At 25.0% G+C, this 24,183-nt stretch overlaps 1 protein-coding gene across 1 annotated transcript in view; it reads left to right on the top strand.

Annotated features, from left to right (window-relative positions):
• LOC113550308 (guanylate cyclase 32E-like) overlaps positions 1-24,183 on the top strand; it is a 75,349-nt gene that overhangs the window by 31,651 nt on the left and 19,515 nt on the right. The window contains 3 exon segments of the mRNA XM_026952043.1: positions 79-265; positions 15,422-15,499; positions 17,624-17,868. Of these exon segments, the coding sequence (XP_026807844.1) occupies positions 79-265; positions 15,422-15,499; positions 17,624-17,868 (510 nt within the window).

The raw sequence follows: 24,183 nt of genomic DNA, 5'->3' as shown, positions 1-24,183 counted from the left end.
GCGAATAATATATTTATATTAATCGTATATTGTATAGTTTTGTAATCATTTAATGTATTTAATTATGTATTTAAATAGGTGACGTTTTTTTATTCAAACGCAATTGACACTCATTTTGGTAAGATCGCGTCTACTATATCAGAAGTATTCTCTAAATCTGGTATAGAGATCACAGCCAAAAAGACATGGAACACACATTATTTGCACGGGTACACGGCCAATCCATTCGTTAAACTTGTCGCCGACACGTATCAAGACACAAGAAGTGAGTAAGCCCATTTGTATTTTTTTTTGTCATTGCGGCTAATAGCCACATCAGAGATCATTTTAACTATGTAAATAAGGATATTTTTTAACGGTCAAATAAATTAGTCGTACCTTGTAAAAGCGAGTAGAAGTAATCTATTGCATTGTCCTAAACAAACACAATAATTCTACTGTATTGATTCTAAAAATATATAAAAAACAATTCAAATACATTGATATCCATTTTTTATGGTGTTATATTATTTATAAAAGATGATTCATTCAAAGTAAGTCATTATTTCAAAAACTATTAACGTTAGTTTTTATATATATATATATATAATTTTAAGTCGTTAAAAATAAAATTTTTCTAAAAAAAATATAATTTTTTTCAAAGTTATAGAATTATAACATGTATTTTTGTACCTTATTCTAAATTAGAATATTTGTATGAATATATTAGATAAGTCACTTTCGAGTAATATGTGTTTAAAAAATGTACGAATGAAAGGTACGATTAGGAGTATACTGTTAAATGCTGGTCTTCTACTCAGCTCATTAAAACTTGAAATACCTACTTACTACTATTTTTTTACTATTATTTTTATACAGATTTAAACATTTCAAATAGGTAATATTTTATTTTGGAATATTAAATTAAAAGTTTATATTGCCATTTAAAAGAGTAACAATCTTAAAAAACTAATAATTTTTTCTGAAAATGTTGTATTGTAATGACTTAAAATTATTTAAAAGAAATATTTTCTAAAACGTGTTTTCTGAAATAATAAGTGTTAGTCTATTGGATAGATCACCCTGTATACAATGTATATTGACTCTATTTAATTTAAATAAATAAACATTTATTATTAATATAATATAAGAAAAAATATTTTTCGTTTTTTTTACGTAAATGATGGTGTTTGTTTACGAATTTTATACATTAGGCAGTTTGAATAAAGATAAATATATTTTAAATTGATATTAAAAATATTTTGTTGTGTGCTATATTATAATAATTTATTTTTGATCTATGTCATATTTATACACATTGTGTAGTTAGTCACGAATGAAAAAAAAAACATCTTTTTTGCAGATTATATACCCTTAGACGTAAAGTTGTATTCCGCCCACGTTTATGTTAATCGCATTATTATAATGGCACACCGCTGTAACTATGTAGTAGTGATTTTGACAAAAATTGCCTTCAAAGTCATTCGGATACATTTTAAAAGCGTCTGAGTGCATAACATTGTGAAAGTTTACAATAACGTAACGTAATCGGGTGTACCGAGTAATTAACATTTTACAAGCCATTATCCAGGGGTTGTTGCTTCGTATACTGCTAAGGGAATGTATATAATTATTCATTCATTTCAAACGCTAAACTGAATATGAATGGCATAACCTTTATGTGTGTGTGTGTGTGTGTATTTATGCTCTCTTATTTGTTCAATTTCTAAAAAGATTTAAAACAAAAAACAACGAAATAAATATTAGAACTTATGTTTAAGACAATATTTTTAACGATTGAAAAAGTTTTTTTCTATACATGGTTTTTTTTGACCAGGGTAATTTAAACTTTTAAACAGTTTTATTAGTAACAGCTATAACTGTAACTTTGATACGTAAGCATCTATTAAAAAATGAAAATAAAACTATATACATTGAGATTACGGGATATATAAATTATATTGTTTGAAATACCAATTTGTTCAGTTCCGTTCGCACTATATATTTTTTACATAGTACAATTTATTAATTTATTTACAATGATAAATAGTAGATATTATTGTTTTAAATCGTAAACAGATATCGAGTATGCATTATCTATAGAAAATTATAATAATGAAATCAAACAATGGAATTCTTGAGGAACAATAAATTCAATTTTTTTTTTTTTTAATTGTCTTGTTTTTTTGTTTTCAACACTGCGTATATCTCAAAGCTTATTTTTTTATATATATACAAGTTGTTATGCATGTATATTTTTTTATTCATAGTAATTGTTTTTCATTAAAATTGAAAAAAAATCAGTACTTACAGAAAATAACAATTTTTTTTTTAATGCACCAAATAATACTTTTATTTAATGAAAAATATTTATATTAAATTGGTCTAACGAATTACCAATTTAACAATAATATTAATATAAATAATTCACCAGATAATAATATTGCTAAATGCTATTTTCTTTATATGTGGTTATTTTTATAGTTTTGTATAAATAAAATAAACATATTTTTGATACGACAATGAACTTTCGAAAAAAAGTTTTATTAAAAGTCAAAAAACTTATTTAAATAATTTATCATAGTTATCATTTGTTTTTATTTAAATAATTTAGTATCACAATAATAATTTATACTAGCAATATAGTGTGGGCTGATGGGCTGTATACTGATAGTTATATTAAAGATCACATTATTACAAATTAATTATAAATTGACATCATTATGATCATAAAGGTATACAATATATGTATATATATGTATATAAATATAAAATATTATTGTATTAATATAAATAATTGATTCCATTACATTGTGAAAACTCGTATTTTTAAAATAATATTCAAGTATATTTATTGTCTATATTAAAAAATTGTAGATCATTTTTTTTAAAACAAAATTTCATAAAGTTATTTTATTAACCTCGTATATAATTTACTAAATTGGGATATTTCAGTACTACAATATTATAATTTAAAATATCTGCATCATCTAGCTTATTTTATTTATAAAAGTGAAATACAGTTAAGTCGCGATAACTCAAATATCAATAACTCGAAAAAAATTGATAACTTATTTTTTTTTTATTCCCCTAGAAATATAAATTAATATAAATTAGAGTTAAATATCTCAAATAAAACATATTATATCGAAGCTAATTTTTATTTTTCTTCAACTTCTAGTTATCTCAACTCGGCTGTATTAATTTAAAATAAAAAAAAAATTCTTGATTATAATAAACTTGAATCTTAAATTCTTAAATTAATAATATATATCTAATAAACATAATTTAGTTGAAAACTAAATACTTTAATTCAAACATTTTAATATTGTGCACAATCAATTAATTTGAAATATTTAATGAAATATAAATGTACACGTTTTTCATGATTTTTGAACATAAATTAATCATCATATAAATACTAAGTTTGGCTTTTGAATATGAGAAATATATCTGGATATATTGAATCGTTTTATTTAATTTGTACTCTAACCAATTGTCATAGTGAAATATAACCAATCTTGAAAAAAATAGCAAAATATATTGAATACAAGCCAAGATAAATTTAAAATGTTTTATTAAACTTATAATAGATTTAAACAATACATTTGCTTAAATTCAATCATGTTAAAATGCATAAATAAATTAGTGCAGTAATTGGAAATGTATTATTGAAACCAATTTTATTAAATATTTTTGATTAGAAATTATTAAATTTACATAAAATTTAATTTTTAATTTGATTTCTATAGCTAAAATCTAAAAGCTTAAAAATTATACTATTTTCGTACAATTAAATTTATCCATTACATTTAACTTTATTGATAACGATATTATTTGGTTTCTAAACAGAGGTAATACGTGCGAGATAATTTAATATTTATTGGTCATTCATTATTATTATATAAGATAAAAGTTAAATTTAATTTATAAAATTAAGTTTAAATATTTGATGCTTTTAAGAAGAATTAAAAGCATATATCAAAAGCGTTCTAATTTCAAATGCTTTTTTTTTTTTTTTTGATCCTGTGTGAATTTACAATATCATAATTATTTTATAAACGATCCGTCATAAATATGATAACCAACAATAGTGTGATATATCAATGTCATACATATTTTTTTTAAGCAGAAATCTATTATGGAATGATTTTTAGATGTTTTTTTTTCAAATTAACAAAAACAAAAAAAAACACGGGTGAATTACGTTTAATCATTTTTTTTTTTTGTCATAAATCATCATATCTACTGTAAATATTTTTTTATTAAATTGTATTTAAATATTTTTATCTATTCATAATTTGTTGGTTATATTATTATTGAATCTTCCAAAAAACGTTGGTATACATTTTAAATTGAATTATATACATTATATAGATTGTATTATATATTAATACTATAGTAAATATCAATACATAATACTTACAATTGTATTTTTAAAAATACTGTAAAAACCGTCTCGGTAATCTCACATAACTGTTAAAGAAGTCCGCCAAAAATTAAATGTATTATATGATTAACTTAAATATTATTTATTAAACTAATTATTGATATAACTTATATAAATATAATTTAAAAACTTTCTAAAGATCAATCATAGAAATGGAAATTATTACAAATGTGTAATATTTTATTACATTAAATACATCTTGATATAATAATTAAAAATAAATATACGGATCATTGATCATGTATATGAGTATATGAAAATTTATAATACGGTTTATATAGATATATTCAGATTATAGATATAATCAATAACTTCACGTGCAAAGTATCATCTGATATGCCGCAATATTGTTATTGGTTTTAAGTCAGTTGTTATTCAATATGTCGTTTTCATTCGGTAATTTTCAACAAAATACATTTAAATTTATGGACAAACATTGTTTAGATAGCCATCTAAATAAAATATGATACATTTTACTCTAAACTGTCTAAAGCATACGACAACAAAAATTATCACATTATCTGTAAAATAAAAATAAATGTATCGCGTAAGTACATTTTTTTATATTAAACCTTATAAAGTTAATTTTTCGTGTAAGATTTCATATTTCATATTTTATACTATAAAATAAAATAAAACTAAGCAAATCATAGTTTTTGAAATTTAATAATTGTAAATTAATATAGAAGAATTATCGTCTATGTATTATTTAATAAAATTATATAATATTAGTATAGTAATCTTATACCCACCTATACAGCTTTTGTTTTAATATAATATTTGTAGATCAGTATTAAATTTCATTTACTAATGGATTGAAGAATAATGTTTTTGTAGATTAAAAACAGCATCTTATTTACCATGAATATTATATTTAAAAATCATTGTTTAACTTTATATTATAAATTTTAGTAATGTTATCCAAATAGTGTTAATGATAAATATATTCTTCTAATTATCTAAAACAATTTTTTTGATTCACATAGATATGGTCATATATTGTATAGTTAGCCCGTAGCTTTATCATTAAAGTTGTTTCAAAATATTTTTAATTACATTAAAAAAAATACTACTTATAAAGTCATGAATTAAAGTAGGTATTTCAAATAAATGACTTAAATATAAAAAATAATAATTAATGATGATTGGGTAATTTTTTTAAATAAAATAGTATTATAAATAGATATTAAAATGTTATGATTTTTGATTTTTTTTTTTTTAGTGATTTATATATTTAATAATATTTAATTTAACAATAATTACATTTTTTAAATATTGCATTTAATATTGTTAAACTAATATACATAACAACGAGAGAGTAACTTTATTGTATAAAAGTATAAAGTTAGCTATTATATATTTCTAAAAAAACCGGACATCAATCGTACATTTAATAGGTCACATTGCTTAAAGTAGACCACTCGAGGACAGACGTGTTATACCTTCCATTTTTAATTTAAAAGTAATAATAAATCATCGCATTCAAAGAGCAACTCATAATAAAATGTATTTATATTATAAGTTTATAATTTAAATTTAATTTTAAATTTTCATAAGTTTTATAAAATAATGAATTTAAATGATTATATAAATTAAAAAAATATATGTCTATTATTTTTATAATATTATTTTAAATATCTGACTATATTTTGAATTATTATAATTTAAATTTTTAAAAGAGTTTGACTTTTTCCAAAAAATGACTTCAGTTCAATCACATAAAAATAAAAGATCTAAGAATTTTTACTGTACTAAGGTTTGGTAATATAATATAACATTTAATATTTAGAAATTATAATATTAGCAATTAAACAAATTAATTAATTATAGATATGAACACGTGAAACGTGTGCAAATTGAAAATTGGAGTTTAGTAATTATTAATTTCGCTGTTATAATAGTATTTAAATTTTACTTTTTTTATTACCAGATAAAAAAAATCTTAAGTTATTGCTACAATATATCACATATTATCATAGGAGAGTAAAATTGTCGTGTATCGATCGTATAACACACAATGCTTTACGACTATAATTTTATCACAAATATAGTTAGCTAAACTATTATCTTTATTTGAAATTGGCAATGCGACGTAAGTATACAGATTTATTTTGGCTATTTATTTCTATGGGTATATAAATATATTGTTTTTTGTCATATAAAATAACAATGGAAAGAGTGAACGCCGACAACCCATAAGTATTAATGGTATTCTGTACTTTATCAGTCGCTGTTCAGTCATTGCACTTGCATGTTATCAAGATTTCACTATACTGCCAAAGTATCAATTTATTTATACGACGTAAAAAATTGACAAAATTTTTATATTCTAAACCATAAACTTTTTTTTTCATTTTAAAATTTATAACGATTTTTTATATATATATTATAGGTTAACTCGCTAATTATTATTTAAAAAAAATCAATAAATAATCGTATAAAATAATGATGTTATTGTTATTGTCATTTGCATTAATTATTATAATACCTAGTATATGAATGCAGTGCACACGAATCTCAATAAAAAAAGTATGTCTGGTTTTGATACCAAACCAAACGACCTAAACAGCCAAACGTATATTAAAATAAATGTATATATACAACATCATCTTAACCTGTTTTTAAAAACAATATAATATACATCTTTTAGACGAATTGAGATTTATTTTAGGTAAAATTTTAGATATTATAATACGCGTTTAAACTGGAGTATATAAGTATATAGTATTATTTTATGACATCCTTGTCTTATATTCGCAATCTCTACGGTGTATATAAATACGCATCGATAAACAAACTATTTTTATACTCGGATTGCTGTATGTTTCTCTACGTTTGAAAATGTTTTTCGTCGTCACTATTAAAATATTCTCATATTCACTCAAGCGCCACAAGTTGCGTTTTGTTGAATCATTAAAACCCGTCGTAAAAACATTTTAGATTAACGAACAGGTCTTAAGTCCAATGCACTCATATAGCAATCAAAAAGTCATTAATGTATATATATATTTTGTGTATATTATATGATATATTTGATTCGCTTCGGATATAAATATTTATCACGAACGAGTGCTTCGCTTCACGCAACGGTGGTGGAAAAGCTATAAATGTGTATACTGGGGAGTTTAGAATACGCGTGATATTTTCGGGGTGTCTTTGTGTCGGAAATCTTGGTAAGACGACCTTTATTCCACTGGATTACTCCCACATCGTTTTTACAAGCATTTTGGAACTCCTCCGTACGCTATACTCATCCCTTGCGCTTTTTATTCGTCTTATCCGCTGTCCGGAAGCAAAAATAAATATATAAATATTATACATACATATATATTAAATGCATTTATATGTGCGTGTCTGCAAATGGAGATGGTCGAAGGGTATTCGTGCATATGTTGTGCCGTTGATAACTCGTAGTCTGTAAATGGTTATCTTTTTCTTACATCCTATAATATATTTGTGGAGCCATTACTGCGGACAAAGCGTAATAATATTATATATATTCAAATAAGGTGGCCCGAGTGGCCCGTGACTATATTTGAAAACGTAGAAATAATATTCCATAAAACTAGCCATAACGATATAGGTACGTGTTCAATTGAATTCGAATGTATCTTCAAGAGTTTAAAACATAACGAGCTTATAAATATTTATACATTAGAATAATAAGAAAAAACTGCATGGAATATTTATTTATATTGAGACTAGAAAACAAGAAAAGAATCACAGAAGTAGTTATAATACCTACCTATGTATTCATTTTTTCTCTCTTTTTGTGTCAATAGTACTATAAGGTATTGCTGTAGTTTAAAATATAACTGTGTTTATTAATATTAATTAAATATACGTATTATAATTAATGGTATATACCAGGGATCATAAATTAATATTTTTGAATGATCACTTTAAGAATTTAGGATGTTTCCACTATTTCCAGGGGCTTTTAATTGAATGTACATGTAACATGTTTATCCAAAGAAATAAAAATAAAAATAAAATGAAAATGAATAAAAATCTCATTTAGTGTACCATAGAAAAAAAAATATATATAATACATTTTTTGTTTGGAGGATAAAGTTTGTCTACAGTCCTTCATTTAGTGACTCTTGTTGTATATAAAGAGAAAGTACCTATAAATATACAATGTAAATAATATTTATATCAATGTGATAACAAGGTTTATTAAAAAAAAATAAAATAGAATAACTAAAATAATTGTAATAATTTATATTTCTTATAATTTTGATTGGTTTAACCTAATTAAAATAATATTTGTAATACAATGTTTGATTGTGATTAATTGAAATAATAATTAACTATTTGCATTAATTTAAATTTTTTGAAATATTTATTATTTTTAAAATATTTATTGTTTATAAAAAGTTTTGTGAATGTTAGTTTTTAGTTCTAAAAGCATAAATAATTATAATGGACATTCTATATTATGATTTTTCGGAAGTTTTTAGATGAAATTTTAAATTTTTATCAAATAATTTGAACATAATATATTTTTTTAATTAATGAAAGTGTCTACACCAGACGCGGTGGCACGCTATTAAACTTATTTCACTGGTCTCAAGAGAGCGAATGATAACTTCATTTCTGAACTAAGTTTATATGACTGCGTAATAATATAGTCAATTTCAGATTCGTTGCAGTGTTCAAATAAAAATATAATTTATACAATTTATTATTAAAACTTAAAAGTATATATATATATATATATATATAAACATATTCGTAATATCATAAGTATTACGGATTATGAATATCGTTTTTTATTGGTTGAATAAACTAAATTATGAAGTCATCGATTATTCTAGTAGTATAAATAACATTCGATGCTATTTCTAAATCTTTCCATTTTCAATTATATTGATAGCTTTTTCTTAATTTTCATTAAAGCTAAAATCAATAGAAAATATATTTCAAAACAATTCTAAATGCTTATGTTTAAAAAAAAAAAAATAAATAACAACTCAACATTCAAAACTAATATTGAATTACAGAAACTTTTTGTTAAAAAAAGTTATTGGCGAAATAAATTCGATTGGAACGAATGTCTCGTCCCGATAAGCATATTGTGCTGAACGATGGCAGCAGATAGGAGTAGTATTATTTACACAGAACCTCTTCTGCTGTCGGTTAAACAAGATAAAAAGCATATTGTGTTTTAAATTTAATTTTCACTCTGTAACAATTGTTAGGTTCAAATAATTAATAGTATTCGTTTAATACAATAGAAAGTCAGTGTGAATTTATTAGAAAAATTAATCTTAACCTTATTTTGAGATTTTATTTTATTAAAAAAAAAAAATGTATAATATATTGAAGCACTAAGAGTCTGTTAACTGACAAACTTCGACTCATATTATGGTAAAATCAATGAACATGATTTCTAATTTCGTAAACCGTGTTTTCACCATGTTCATGTGGGATATATGTTACTTTGAAATAATGATCGCTGATTTACGAACAAATTATGTTGAACAAACTTTGTCGAATACAATAAAATTCACATAAAGACACATAAACCATGTGTCGTCGCCAATGACGATGGAAATAAAATGCATCATCTTTCTGTATAATATATTTATTATATACATTATACAGTGGTGAGTCGATTGACAAAGATAATAATTTATAAACTAATAGATTTTGCTCTTTCGCTCTCTTTAATTCACTTTGAAAATGCCATTAAAATATATTATTTTTAATTTTCGTCGTGCAGTAGTCTTAGATTTTAAATTGTGAAAGCTAGAAGAATAGATATGCCAATTTTATATTAACAAAATAAAGGCTCGTGTTCCCGAATGCGGACAAGAGAAATACTCTTTTCATTTAAACACTCTCACTGCAACAAGAGGATTTATTATTAAGAATCATGCAGAACAAGAACGAAGGAAATACTGCATATAGTGCTCTGCCATTTTATCATACGAGTATTATTATGTTTTATCAGGTCCATAGCGAAAATACATATTATTCATATTATATAAAATTACTGTGAATTCCTGATTTTTTTTTTTTTATCAAACTGTATGTATCTACTAATGTTGAGTAATATAGAAAATTAATTAATTAATTAGTTATCTTAGGATTAACGAACCAATCGTGGGTCATTAAACCACGTTTAAGGGACCAAGAGTTCGCTATTGATTCATTAAATGTCTAGTGATTGTATATGCAACCCGGCATACACATTATAATGTTAATATTAAACCGGCTATTGTAAACAATAATTGTTGAACAGTTTAATGTTTTTACGTATTATTGTATTTAAATGCATTATAATGCTTATGAAAAGTAATTATGAACGTTAAACTTTAATGTTATTATTTTAAAATTAAAAGTTAATTTCGGTAATTTTTTCATTAAAACATTTATAGCATTCATTAAAGGATAAACAAAAAATACGAATAATATTTTCTACGAAGTGTATCAACATAAAAACACAGCTATGTATAAAAGTTAAGTTAAAAAGAAAAAAGTAAATCGATTTTTTTTTTGTATCATTATTTATTATTATTGTAGATTCATTTTATTGCAAAAGTACACATTTAAAAATATACTATATTATTATTATTATTATTACAGATTGTTATACCTATACGTACAACGTAATATGGTTGTATATATTCGCAAAATATTATTCAAACGATGATTGTACTCACGATGGCAAATTACAAGTGACGAAAAAATATTATATACTTTTTTAGATTCTGCAGATAAATTTTATACTTTTCATGTATATTCGGGTAATAAATTGGATTTTGAAATGCATACCCGACTAAACCAAATTTATGGGCAGACGTAAAATTATTATTAAACGAGCACACTTTGTAAGAGTAAAGTCGTTCAACTTAAAAAATATATATATATATACTTATATCTTATAAGATGTATATGCACTGTAGTTGAAAATATACTTCATACATTACTAATGATTAGATATGTTTGCTTACGAGTCAATTATAATGAACAAATTTCAAATAAATACATTATAAGAATTTATTATATTATGGATAGGGCTATGTACTTATAGAAGTTTGCATAATTTTTATGTTCATGAAGTTGGCACACTTAAGTGTTGCAATTTTTTTAAAATCTATGCCATTATTTTGCAAGTTATTTGCAAGTATTTGCAAGTCAGTTTTTAGAATTTGAAAGTGATTTACTCGGCCAGTAAGAGCTTTCAAAGTTACGAAGTTAGCCCACCCAAATTTTCCAAGAACTTTGAAATTGGTATCAAACAAAAGCTGACGATTAGCAAGACTTGCAAATTCTAAAAATTGACTTGCAAATACTTGCAAATAACTTGCAAAATAATGGCATAGATTTCAAATAATTGCAATACTTAGGTGGACCAACTTCACGAACGTATAGTTTTTAGTATTTTCACGTAATAATCATTTATAACATAACTAATTAATAAAGAAATTTGTTTCATAGTACTAAAAGTTTAAATCAATCATTTTTATTTTGCATATTTTGTTACATTTGTATATTAAATAACTATTTCATATATTTTATTTAAAAAAAAAATGTAAAACAATATGTGACATAGAAAATAATATTTTATTCATGCTATTTGATATGAGTTTTCTAGAAATTGGAAAAAAATAGATTAAAATGATTAAATATAAATTATTAAATAATCTATTTACTGTGTGTTTTCCCAATTATTTAATTGTTGTGAATAACATAAAATCGGTCGATAAGATATGGTCAGTTTCTGTTAATTCGTCTGATCGTTTGGATGTGTTTTTGTTTCACGTAAATATAATAGTTGTTATACAATTTTGGACTAGGTACAGTTATGTTTTGAGAAAATGAATTTAAAAATGTCTTATTTAATAATAAATAAACTTGTAATTGTTGGTTTTTATTGAAAAATAAAATATTTTTATGGGTTTTTTTAGCATTTTAGCATATTTTTAGAGTATAACATATCATATTTATATGATAAATATTAAGGTTAGGTTAGTATATTTTAAGGTTTTTTAGAGCATGAAGTCCTTAGCCTTTTTATGACGTATAATATTATGATAATACACTTTTATAAACCAATTATAATATTACTTCAAATCAATTAGCAAATAATTATAATATGCAACCGATAAATCAGATTTTAATAATTTTGACGTTAAATCTAATCCAAAACCAAAATCGATTTTATTTAAATTACACATACCTATACAATTAGCCTTGAAAATTACTTAAAATCGTTTTTGTTTTTAAGAACTATCGAAAATTATTCAAAGACACCATTCAGAGGACACCATGATAAGTGAACAGTTATTATAATCATAATGGTACAACCAACATTTTTTCAAAAATGTCATTCAAAATGTTCTTTGTAGTTGTATTATTGTATTAGGTGTATATTTTATTATTGTAATGTGAAAGTAAAACAATCACATAGTCGTTATTAATTAATAAATTATCCACAGTATTTTATTATATTTCTAGATTAAATAAATAAACTTAATCAGTTATTTTATAAGATATATTTTACGAGTTCGAGAACTATGGCATGTTACAACGGCTTAAGCGGAAGTTCGGGCTTCCGAGGAGGGTCCTGGTGGCTTAGTCGCACGAACTTTTATTAATCTCATTAAATAAACAAAACAATAATACACTTTCATTATAAGTGCCAAATTGTGAGGTATTCAAGTAAAACATAAAAATGTACCTATTATAATATATTAACTTTTGAGGATTATTCTTTTCACCATCTATAGCTAGGTGACCTTATTTTAAATTTATTTTTTTATTTACATTTTTACCGTTATGTCGATAGAAGAAATCTGCTCTGTACAAATCTATTGCGTTAGGTTACCATAATAAATATCATTTTTTTTTTTTTTATTACTCGTTATTGTCTGCAGTCCAACCAAAGATATATATTTCAGACGATATTAATATGGAAGTGAGCTCATAAATTTGCTTAAAACCCGAGCTTAATGTCAAAGGATCCGCTCAAAAAGCAAACCTACGAAATCTCTGTAAAATACGATTTGTCGTTGTTTATATAGTCACAAAGTCCTACATACTTTATATTACTCGAGCAGCTGGTTGATTATTTCAAGACGAAGCGTAGTTCATAAATCACAAGATTCGTTTGCAGTTTTCGCGTAGGCATATGTCGAAGTGATAAATTATTATTATTGTTGTCCCAACAAGATATTAAACGACATCGGTTTTTGCTATTATTGAAAAACACGAACACGCGTGGAATATTAAATATATATTAAATCATGCCGTGCATTGTACACGTCTTATAATATTATTTAGTTAAATAATTTAATGAATTTTGAAACTTTACGGAAGTTATTTATATTATATATACCTACGTCTTTCTGTTCGTCAATGTAATCTAAAATTACACTCTGCAGTTTTGTTGTGTTTGTAATATTTACAATCGTCGTTTTATTTTTTTATTTTTCAGTTTAATAAAGGGATTTATTTGGTTTAGGAAACTTTGTTCATTATGGTTTTAAAGATAGGTACAGTAGATTATAATATTAATAAATTCCATTGATAATGTCAAAATTATGTTCGGTCCGACGATCACAATAAAATAATTTGGTTTACAAAATATGAATATCTACCTAAGCACTACAGTGTTTTTTTACTTAAAGATTTTATTTGCTTACGAGAATTTTCCAATAATTATTTAGATGAAATATGAAGCTGAAGATATTGTGTTAAAATTGAAACGAATTCATATCCATTTATAGTTGAAGAGTGATAAAATATTAAAAACGATTGTATTTTGATTTTTGTTCGGTAGCGCCGGGCTATAAACGTAATATGTTTTGTGCATGAGGACAATAAATTGTTGCAAAGAAATTTCCGGGCTATACGTGCGTAAATAGATTTCTACGCGATCAAACAACCTTTTTATTTGTCGATTGATTGTTCGTGTTCGTAAACTTTATAACAAAGTGTGTGGATTTAGTACAAAATGAGAGATTGAGATTAAAAAAAAACTTTCAATGTCAAAATTTAATTTTTTTTTGCTCTTACATAAAAAAAGTTTTACACTTTATCATATAGATATAAAGCTTCAATATATCATACGACTAGGATATGTCAGATTTTATGACCATCATTTAATGCGAATAAATAAACGTCATAGTTCGTAGACCTTATATAGATATGATTACATAGTATTATGTTCGCGTTTAAAATTACGTGTTGTATTTCCGTATTATACATATTACATAATACGTATATATATCAAAAATATTGTTCTTAGGAAATTTGGGATTATTTTTTTGAGACTGTTTTGAAAATTTAGCTGACTGCAATTAAAATTTACATTGGATTTGTGGAATGAATTATGATTAAACCTGCTCATAAAAGTAATTGAAAATTAAATACAATTTAATGAGTAAATTAATGTTTTTTTGAATTATTGATTCATTCACTATTCAAATACATTTTTTAAATATAAATTTAAGCTATGTGAAATGTGAATGTATATTGCAGGCTTTAAGGTATTATATTTTAAATTATTTAAAAAAAAATATAAATAGTAATTAAAAACAAAGTGGTATTTTATAATTAGTTATAAATATTCGATTTATTAATTTGATTTAATTCCTATATACATTTATGATATCTATATGTATTGCTAAGCTTATAATATTATGAAATTCAATTTTTACATCAGTTTTTAAAAATGGTATACACAGTAAGTGTATTCTTATTGCATTTAAAATAATATGAAATTTCGATTTATAAATTAACAAATAATAATAAAAAAATACTGTTCCGAAAAAATATACGATTTTACGATGAACGTATATTATACACTTGTTTCGTTTCACTTAACATTATTAGGACAAAATAAAATACATTTAATGAATCCCTTGGGTCACTATATTTTTTGTCTTGTAGTAGACTATAGAGACATAATCGTCGTGTGCTTGCTAACGATTTACTTTAATAATAATAATAATAACTCGTTGTTTTTATTTGTTACAGTATACGTTGTTTTGGGAAATTACTACGATCACACAGGTCTCATAGTGGCCATGGACGAAATGGATTTGTTCAAAAACGGTAAGAGTATTTTCATTTGGTTCGTTAATTATAATTATGCTACTAGCCGTCTTATTGCTGTATACTACGAGTGTCCGATACGCGTGTTTGTTTTAAAAACGTATTTTATGTTATTTAGTTTTTAATTTCTTATACGATTTTTCACCCCGATTACTTTCCAACTGGATGACCGGTCAAATTTGTTTTATTGCAACTTTTGACGATTGCTGCCTAATTTGACCGACAGTTAACATGGGGGTATTTCCTATTTGAACTTTTGATAATAATCGTTGGTCCGTAAACGTCGGAAAGTCGCGCAAAGTACAAATACGTCAAAATTGCTTGCTTATTGGCATCGCATCTCTACCCTTTGGGTATAGTGAGTAGTGATAGACCAATTCTCGGGTTTCATCTAAAATATCACTGTGAAAAGGAAAAATCTAAGCTATTGATTTTTGAACTACTTTTTTATTTGTCGGGTTACATTAAGCAGTATGCTCTTTTAATGTAACTGACCTCTTTTATCTAGTTAGCTGCTATTTTTCGAAATCAATTGTTTAATTGTTATCAGATATTTTATTTAGTTCTACCTTATCCACGAAAAAAGGTCTAAATAACATTAATTTTCTCAATAGCCACACATGATACATGCCGTATACAAAAAGCGTTTTATCTAATTTTTACATTAGTATGTATTACTACTCTAATGCGAATTGAGGAATTTTCGTTCACAATAGTATAGCACTAGAGCATCAGAAATGTTGTTTTTGTTTAAGAACCATTTTAATCAGGTTTTTCAACTTTACCTAAATATTTTTTTTCGATTGTTAGCACTAATTCTCTTTATTTAACTTGTTTTACTTAGGACAAATTAAATTAAAACAACCTTTAGAATAATACGTGGTTTGAAATTATTAACTCACGTACTTAATTACTTCAAAATAATTAATCATATTAACTTGAATTTCTTTGTTAAATATTTCTAGAAATGTTTTTAAAATTTAAAATGAGACTTTATTCGTGCTTTAAATTATGAAATATTTAAGTATTTTAAAATTTTAAAACCTAAATTTACATACATTTAAGTTGTGTTAGAAATTTTACTTTAATATTTTTATTTTCAATGATAATGTATATTGAAAAACAGCATAATTTATTGTATAGCGCTGTATTATTTATGAACGCACAACACTAAATCATGAATCCTAAAATCATAGGCAGGTTTCTTGGTTTCGAATATTTAAAATTTGCGCCGATAGAAAGAACGAGTTTTATTCATATATATTGATTAAATGCAGTTATTTACCTTTGAACTAAAATGTATAAATATATGCGGTACAGTATAATACTTACCTAAATGTATTAATATTTTTTCATTGCTATTTATTTAATAATTATTCAAAACCTAATGGTAATTATTTTCGATAACGCTAAACACCTAAACATTTCATTCAGCATTATATTTCAGCAAATATAATTACTTAAGATAACACAAATGATAGGACCATGTTAAACTAAAACTATCAATTCAATAACAATGGAAAAGGTTAATGGATGAACCATCGCAGTTTTATTTGTTTACTAAAAAAAAATCTCATTCATTGAGGCCAAACTTATTTTCTACTTGCTCAGCCTCGTTTCCAATCGGTTATTTATATTCATGTGCTTATTGACATTTCTATGAGCTAATATATAATAAAATATATATTACGCATTTACGTAAGTACCTATACATTTATTTTATGTATTGTATTTCTCAATGTTATAAATTTATAATGTATGAAATATCGTATTATACTAATGCTGAACACATACCCATACAAAATACTTTCTCGATAAAATATTATTTAACGATTTATTTATCGTTGAAGAAAATAATTGACTGTGATTGATGATAGATTAAGTAGAGTCAACTGCATTTTAAGAAGAAAAAGATTCGGACGAACCTTCAGCTATAGGATATGAATATAGATAACAATAATAGTGAATAAATTTGATATTTATTTTGTAAAATTATATGGATACGCAGCCTCAAAAGATTATACAAATTAATTTTACAATATTTCCAATTTAGTCTGAACGCTGTCCGTAAAATGTGTCGTTGTAATTTAAAAGATTATAATATACGTGTTTTTATACAACTAGGTGAATATTTTGTGGTGGGTGTGGATGTGGAGCAGTACGACGCAGAAAACCCGGGAAAATATTTAACCGGAATGCTGTCAAACAAACCTGATCCGATTTTGGAAAAAGCTTTTCGGTCGTTTTTTAGTGTGGTGCCCACGCCGCCCAGAGGATTCAAGAATTTCTCAGTTAAAGTCAACGAGTATATGGAGAAACCACCATTTCAGTTCCCTAATCCTTTGGTACAATTGGGTGGCGTCAAACAGGTAGTTTTAAGTTTTCAATTTTTATCATATTATTGTAATACATTAATACAGGATAATTTTAAAATTTAATATAATAAAACAAAATATTTAAGTCTTATTATTTGTAAATGATATGACTTTTTATAGCCAGATATTAAAATATAGTTTTAGAAATAAAAATTTGTCAAAAAGTATTTAAGAAATTAATTAATTAATTATTATATAGTATATCAAATGATATGAGTAAAACAAGTAGTATTAAACTTAAATTAAAAACTTAAACATAACTTAAAAACATGAATAAAAATCTAAAAATATATTTCATGAATAATAATAAAATTTAAACTTTATAAAATACTAAAGTAAAATTAATGGATAGAAATTAAAAATAATAATAATAGATGGATTTAATACACATTAGATTATATTATATAAAGTTATTATTTTCCTCAAAAACTTCAAGTAAATTGAAAAATGATTATTTTAAGTATAACCCATAACGATACTTCATAAAACTTTTTACTATCACTAAAAACGTTCACTGGAAAAATGTGTAAAATGTAAAATAAAAATACATCACTTTATCGCCAAAGTAGGATTGCTTAGAATCAAAAGGTTTATAGGCGATACACTGATAACAATAGCGTGATAAATGAAACAACAAATATTTTACTTGTTTATAGAATATACAATAGGACGTTTACTTTACCTCAAAATGTTAAATGGAACATGATTTATATTATAAATAAAATAAATCTTTTCTTAAAGAGATTTGCTTGATTTTACTTTTAGTGGGTATAAATTAAATTTTGGTTGTCTTTACTTCTTTGTTGGCTATAGTCTTATATCTACCAACAATATCTTTAAGAATTCACTCTTTGTTTGTCATATTTCAAGTTTATTGAGGTCATTATTTAGGTAAATCATTATGATGGAAAATAGCATGCTTTATAATACATTTTAATTAGTTTATGTACACTGTACAGCATTACAATATGTATGTGATTATTAAAAAAAATATTTTTTTGATATTTTAATGTCTTAAGATTTTCGAAATACCTATTATCTATATTTTTAAGCTAAAATTATTTATTTATTCACAAGTCAAATAAAAGTCGTCACGTTGCTGAATTATTTATATTTTCTTAAATAATATTCGTCATTGGAATGTGGTTATGTTTTTAATGAATTATTTATTCTTCAAGCTCTTTAGTCAGAGTAAATAAGCTTATCTGCACAAATAAAATAGGTAATAATAAAAAAACCTTCCATGACAATTATATTTTCTCAATTTAACGTGCATTTATGATTAGTCCCACATACGCTGTATAGGTTTATAATTCGTGAACGGATCAAATACGTTATATACGTAAAAATGTAAAATAATATTGTGTCTCCGTCGTTCACGAAAGTTTGAAAATAAATTATTTTTATCTGAAAGCCGTACAAAAATGTGTTATTATGCACTGTAATCCATTTAAGTGTTTACACTCATTATTTCGAAAAGTTTAAACATTTTTGAAAATATTGATCTTTATTATTTTTTAATCTTTTTACCTATTTCATCGCTAATTTTTATTATTATTATTTTTAATATGTTTAAAGTAAGGTATTTTTTAACATGTAGTTAATATCAATCAGACGTATTTCTCTTTTTGATGAGTAGGATATACTTGTACTCCATATAATTAATTAAGTTATAACTAATTAATTTATTTTCGAAACTAGAAGTGTAAGATCTGAAGTAGTTAATTGATCACCTTTTATATATGTACGATTATGCCTCACAGAACAGATATATATATATATACATAACAATTAAGGTGTCGATTTAAAATGAATAAGGGCCGTCCCTAATTAGTAAAGACTATATAATCATCGACCAGCCATAAAATATCATTGTATTCTTGGTTTAATATAATATACGGTGCATTTTATTAGTGACATTTCACATTTGTCTTCTAGTCGAAGGCTCGATTATTGGTTTCGACGTTTCGTTATTTTAAACGTTTTTCAGTGCTACAATGTTTCACTGTATGTGACGTGAACGAAATAGTTATCGATCAATGGAGCTTTTTTTTAGCCTTAAAAATATAGTTATACATACAGGTGATACTTTTCACAGTAAACGATTGTTGTTTCGAAAACTATTACATTTTTTAAGAATTTAAGATAAATGCAATTCGAACGTTTTGTATTGCCTCTATTCTGTCCACTCTTACGTTGTTGACAAACCGACCATCGATTTTTGATTTTTAGCCATTTTCTTATTTTTACAGTCCAAAGTAGACTACTTTTCTAAACATTTTGATGAATTATTATTATTATTAATAATAATAAGCATTTAATTACCGAACGCTTACAAATAAAAAACTAGTGTAAAGACATTTAAATATTTATAAAAACGTTCTGCTTAGTGCTAGGATACTAAAACTAGAAATATAGGTCACCACTTGAAAATCAAAAGATGACAGTAATTTCATCAATACAAGTATAAAGGTGAAAAAATAACATAATTATTGTTATAACATATATTGACATGCTTCTGACGCTTTGATAAACTGACAAAGATGCGATCGAACGTGACCAGAAGTGTTACTATATACATTTTATTATGGAGGGCGTCTTTTTAAGAAGAGTTCAAGCAACCTAAATCGGGTGATAAACGGTTTAAACGTTTGAAAAAAACAATCACGAACTGTCGAAACAATAAATAGTAAATGAAATATAATTTTATTGTTACGTCATCGCGAATAATATGTTATAATATCGTTGAGGTTTGTCCCACAAGTCGCGAATACAACAATCATTAAGTAATTATAGTGTTTTCGAGAGAATTCCGCACGCACCGCAACCATGTTCGCACATGTACAATGTACATATGTACATACGTACTTGTGTACATAATATACTTCCGGTCGGACCTTACTGGAAGAATATATGGATTGTGGTCCAGTGAGCATGATTTCCTTAAACCTTCCGGTTTCATCGACCACACGTCGTAATTTATGTATTAAAATTGATATTATAATAATAATTATTATTATTGTGCAAATATGTATGTAGGAGTGGACTAATCCGGCTACGATCGAACGATTTCGGATTTGGGTTTCCCAAAATATTCGGTATGTCATAACAATATAATAATGTGATTTTTAATAAAAATAAAGCACAACGGTGGAAAACTTTTGATAACAAAATATTGTAAATGTTTATCATTTTATAGACGTGGGCGCCCAATATCCATACACACACGTCAATGATATTGTGTTAAACTTTGCCGTCTGTTTAGGTTTGTAATCATGTCGTAAATGTCGTTACGAATGTTATCGATGGAACGCAATTGGTATATAAGCTATAATATCAACTTTCAAAATCGTGGACTATAATAGTGTGCATTATTATTTATATTATCACGTGGAATTCGCTGTGAAAAAATTAAAAATTCTGGAATCGATTATCTTGCAAAAAAAATACATTTTTATAATATGATTTAACTATTGACTTTTAGGTTTCTATAGGAAGTTTATATAATCTTCATACCTCTGTAGTGTTCACCCGCCCGTCCATATTATTTTCAGTATGAATAATTACAATTTGTAATATAATACAATAAGTAAATCATATGAGTGTATAGCACTACATAATTCAAATAAAATGAAGCGGTATGAGTCATATGCATACACGATTAGCGAAAATATCCATTGATATTATTCAGCAGGGTAATATAAATTAATATAATAATAATAATGAAAAATTCATCTGAGTGCAATTATTATAAATATTTATTTACAAAATGTATGGTAGTTTGTAATTATTATTTTACATAAATGTTTTAATAATCAAGTTAAAAATTCGATGGACCATACTATTTTTAGAACACGGGTCATGGGTGATATGGGTTACACAAAGAGAAGATGGAAAATCAAAAGAATTTAATTAAGATGTGGCTTCTACGAGACCGTTTTTAAAATTTAGATATTTGTTATTACTCATTAGATACATTAATAATAATATAAAATATTCAAGTCTTATTGAAAATTTAGAATATTAATAGATAAACCATTGTGAATTGACATAATATCAATTTCGAGGTAGACAGATACATCGGTTATAATTTTATTCATTTATTTTATGTAAATACAAGATTTAATAATGTAATATTACATTTTTGTTCATCGTCAGTCGATAGACAAAGTTTGTTATTGGACAAGATTATTAGGTATTTTAATAATTAATTAATATTTAAATATAATACCACAGGCTTGCTTAAAGCGAGCGAGTAATTAACTCTTATAACTGTAGATGAAATTGTATATTTTATTAAATTTGTTTAGTTGAGTTGAATAAAAAAAAAATGTAAACTAACGAACAGTATGTTTTTTCTAACTTGTTTATAGTTAGTATATATAAACAAGTCAAAATTAGCTTAGCATATTATTCAGTTTGAATCATTTGAATGTCTGTCTATAATAGTTAGGTATCAATTAAATCAATGTATTTACCTAATCTTACCTTGTGAAAAATATTCAAATATAAAATATTTTGTTTTAATTTATTATTTATGCGATGACACACGCCTCGTACATAATTTATGACTAGTTTTGTGTAAAAATATTCGCTTTCAAAAGTTCTAAGTTTCGTTAACTAACTGATTGTTGATTTTAATAAAAACACTACTGACCTTACTCAAGTTTTATCAAATTAAAGTTCTTATTTGTTTTTAGCGCATGAAAACATTTTAACTATAATACGATTATTTCATGAAAATCAATACTTTATCTTCAATTAATATTGTGCGTGTTATAGTAGTATGGATTCGACGGTTATGATTAAGTGCAGTTAACACTCCGAGTAAGTTGTTCTATCGGTGGGTATTGTCCGTACATAGAACGAATCTCGACCATTAAATTGCTCTCCAGCTGCAGAATTTCGTGAAATCGATTTCTAACCTTTTCATATACGAGTACTAAACATAAATAACTATAAAGCGCCCACGCGATATTATAATATAATATATTATTATTTATTGGTTCGCCAAACGAATGCCGAAATATCGACGAGCGTTCTTCGAGGAATATGCTGACTAGAATTTCCGTTTTTCGCCACCCTATTTGATCCGTTGGTTCAAATTGCAATAAGTTTTTAATCACAGTGTTTAGGAATATTAATACACCTGGTAATTTATTATAATACACTCGATGGTGTTATACGACGTACAAAAAGTGAAACTCGAGCAGATGCAACTTTCAGTACAATCTACGATTATTGTCAATGACTCATCATTTCCCGTAACGATTATCCGCTATACCAAGCCGAGATTCCTGTAATATATAATATACAAAGTATTATACCCGAATATTGCGAATAGATTGATTAATTTTTGTTCGAACCGCGTTTGACGTCGGTGGCGACTAAGATTTATCTTCAAATCATTTGCTTACGCAAAGTATACGAGACAGCCACAGTAGGTAGGTATTTGATGATGGTGGGTATTATGGTGTATATTCGCGTAATAATATAACAATATCATAATACAATGATTGTTATATTTAGTGTTGAAGGTCGAAATACACGTGTTAAAACGACAACATTTTTGTGCACAATCGAATAGCAGAAGGGAAAAAAAAGTTCGTCGATTATTATACAATATTATTTTTATTCACCCCGCGAATCCACTGGTGATGTATCATTATTATCGCACGATGAGCATCACGTCATTAAACAAAATTAGGAATTTAATTTTAACGTAATTTATTATATTTTGCTTATAGACAGCTTGAATATATATTATGTGGAGGGTGTGTTGTCTCTTTCGTATTAAGTATTTTTTTTTAATCTGAAATCAATAGCAATTAGCAATTAACGCATTCAGAGTTTGTATCGAAAGGACCGAACCGATATGATATGGTATAGTGTATATATCATATATTATTTACAAATAAAATGTTTATACAATTATCGAAAAAGATTTTATTTTAGTTCGTTGGATTATAGTATACTTTTTATGTAGATAACAAAGTAATTATTAAGTATGATCGCTTATCAACAAAGTTAGGAACGTTAAGCACCTTTAGTGCCTCAAAAACATTTTACCATTATACAGATGCCAATATGATTATTTATATAATAGTCTTACTTTATATACCTATAACAGCAATGGTCGAGCGACTGGACCATAATATGTAAATTATAGTAATTTATTTAAAACAAACTACCACAATATATCCCATGTAGAGTATTAACAAAAAAAATAATATTAATATTCAAAAAAATATTTATTTCTAAAAATATATAAATGCATCTTTTGATATTGTTGTATTCCTGCGTAATTAC

The sequence above is a fragment of the Rhopalosiphum maidis genome, chromosome 1 (genome assembly GCF_003676215.2).
Source record: "Rhopalosiphum maidis isolate BTI-1 chromosome 1, ASM367621v3, whole genome shotgun sequence".
In the NCBI taxonomy this organism is placed as follows: domain Eukaryota; kingdom Metazoa; phylum Arthropoda; class Insecta; order Hemiptera; family Aphididae; genus Rhopalosiphum; species Rhopalosiphum maidis.
This window is presented reverse-complemented; position numbering and strand designations above follow the sequence as displayed.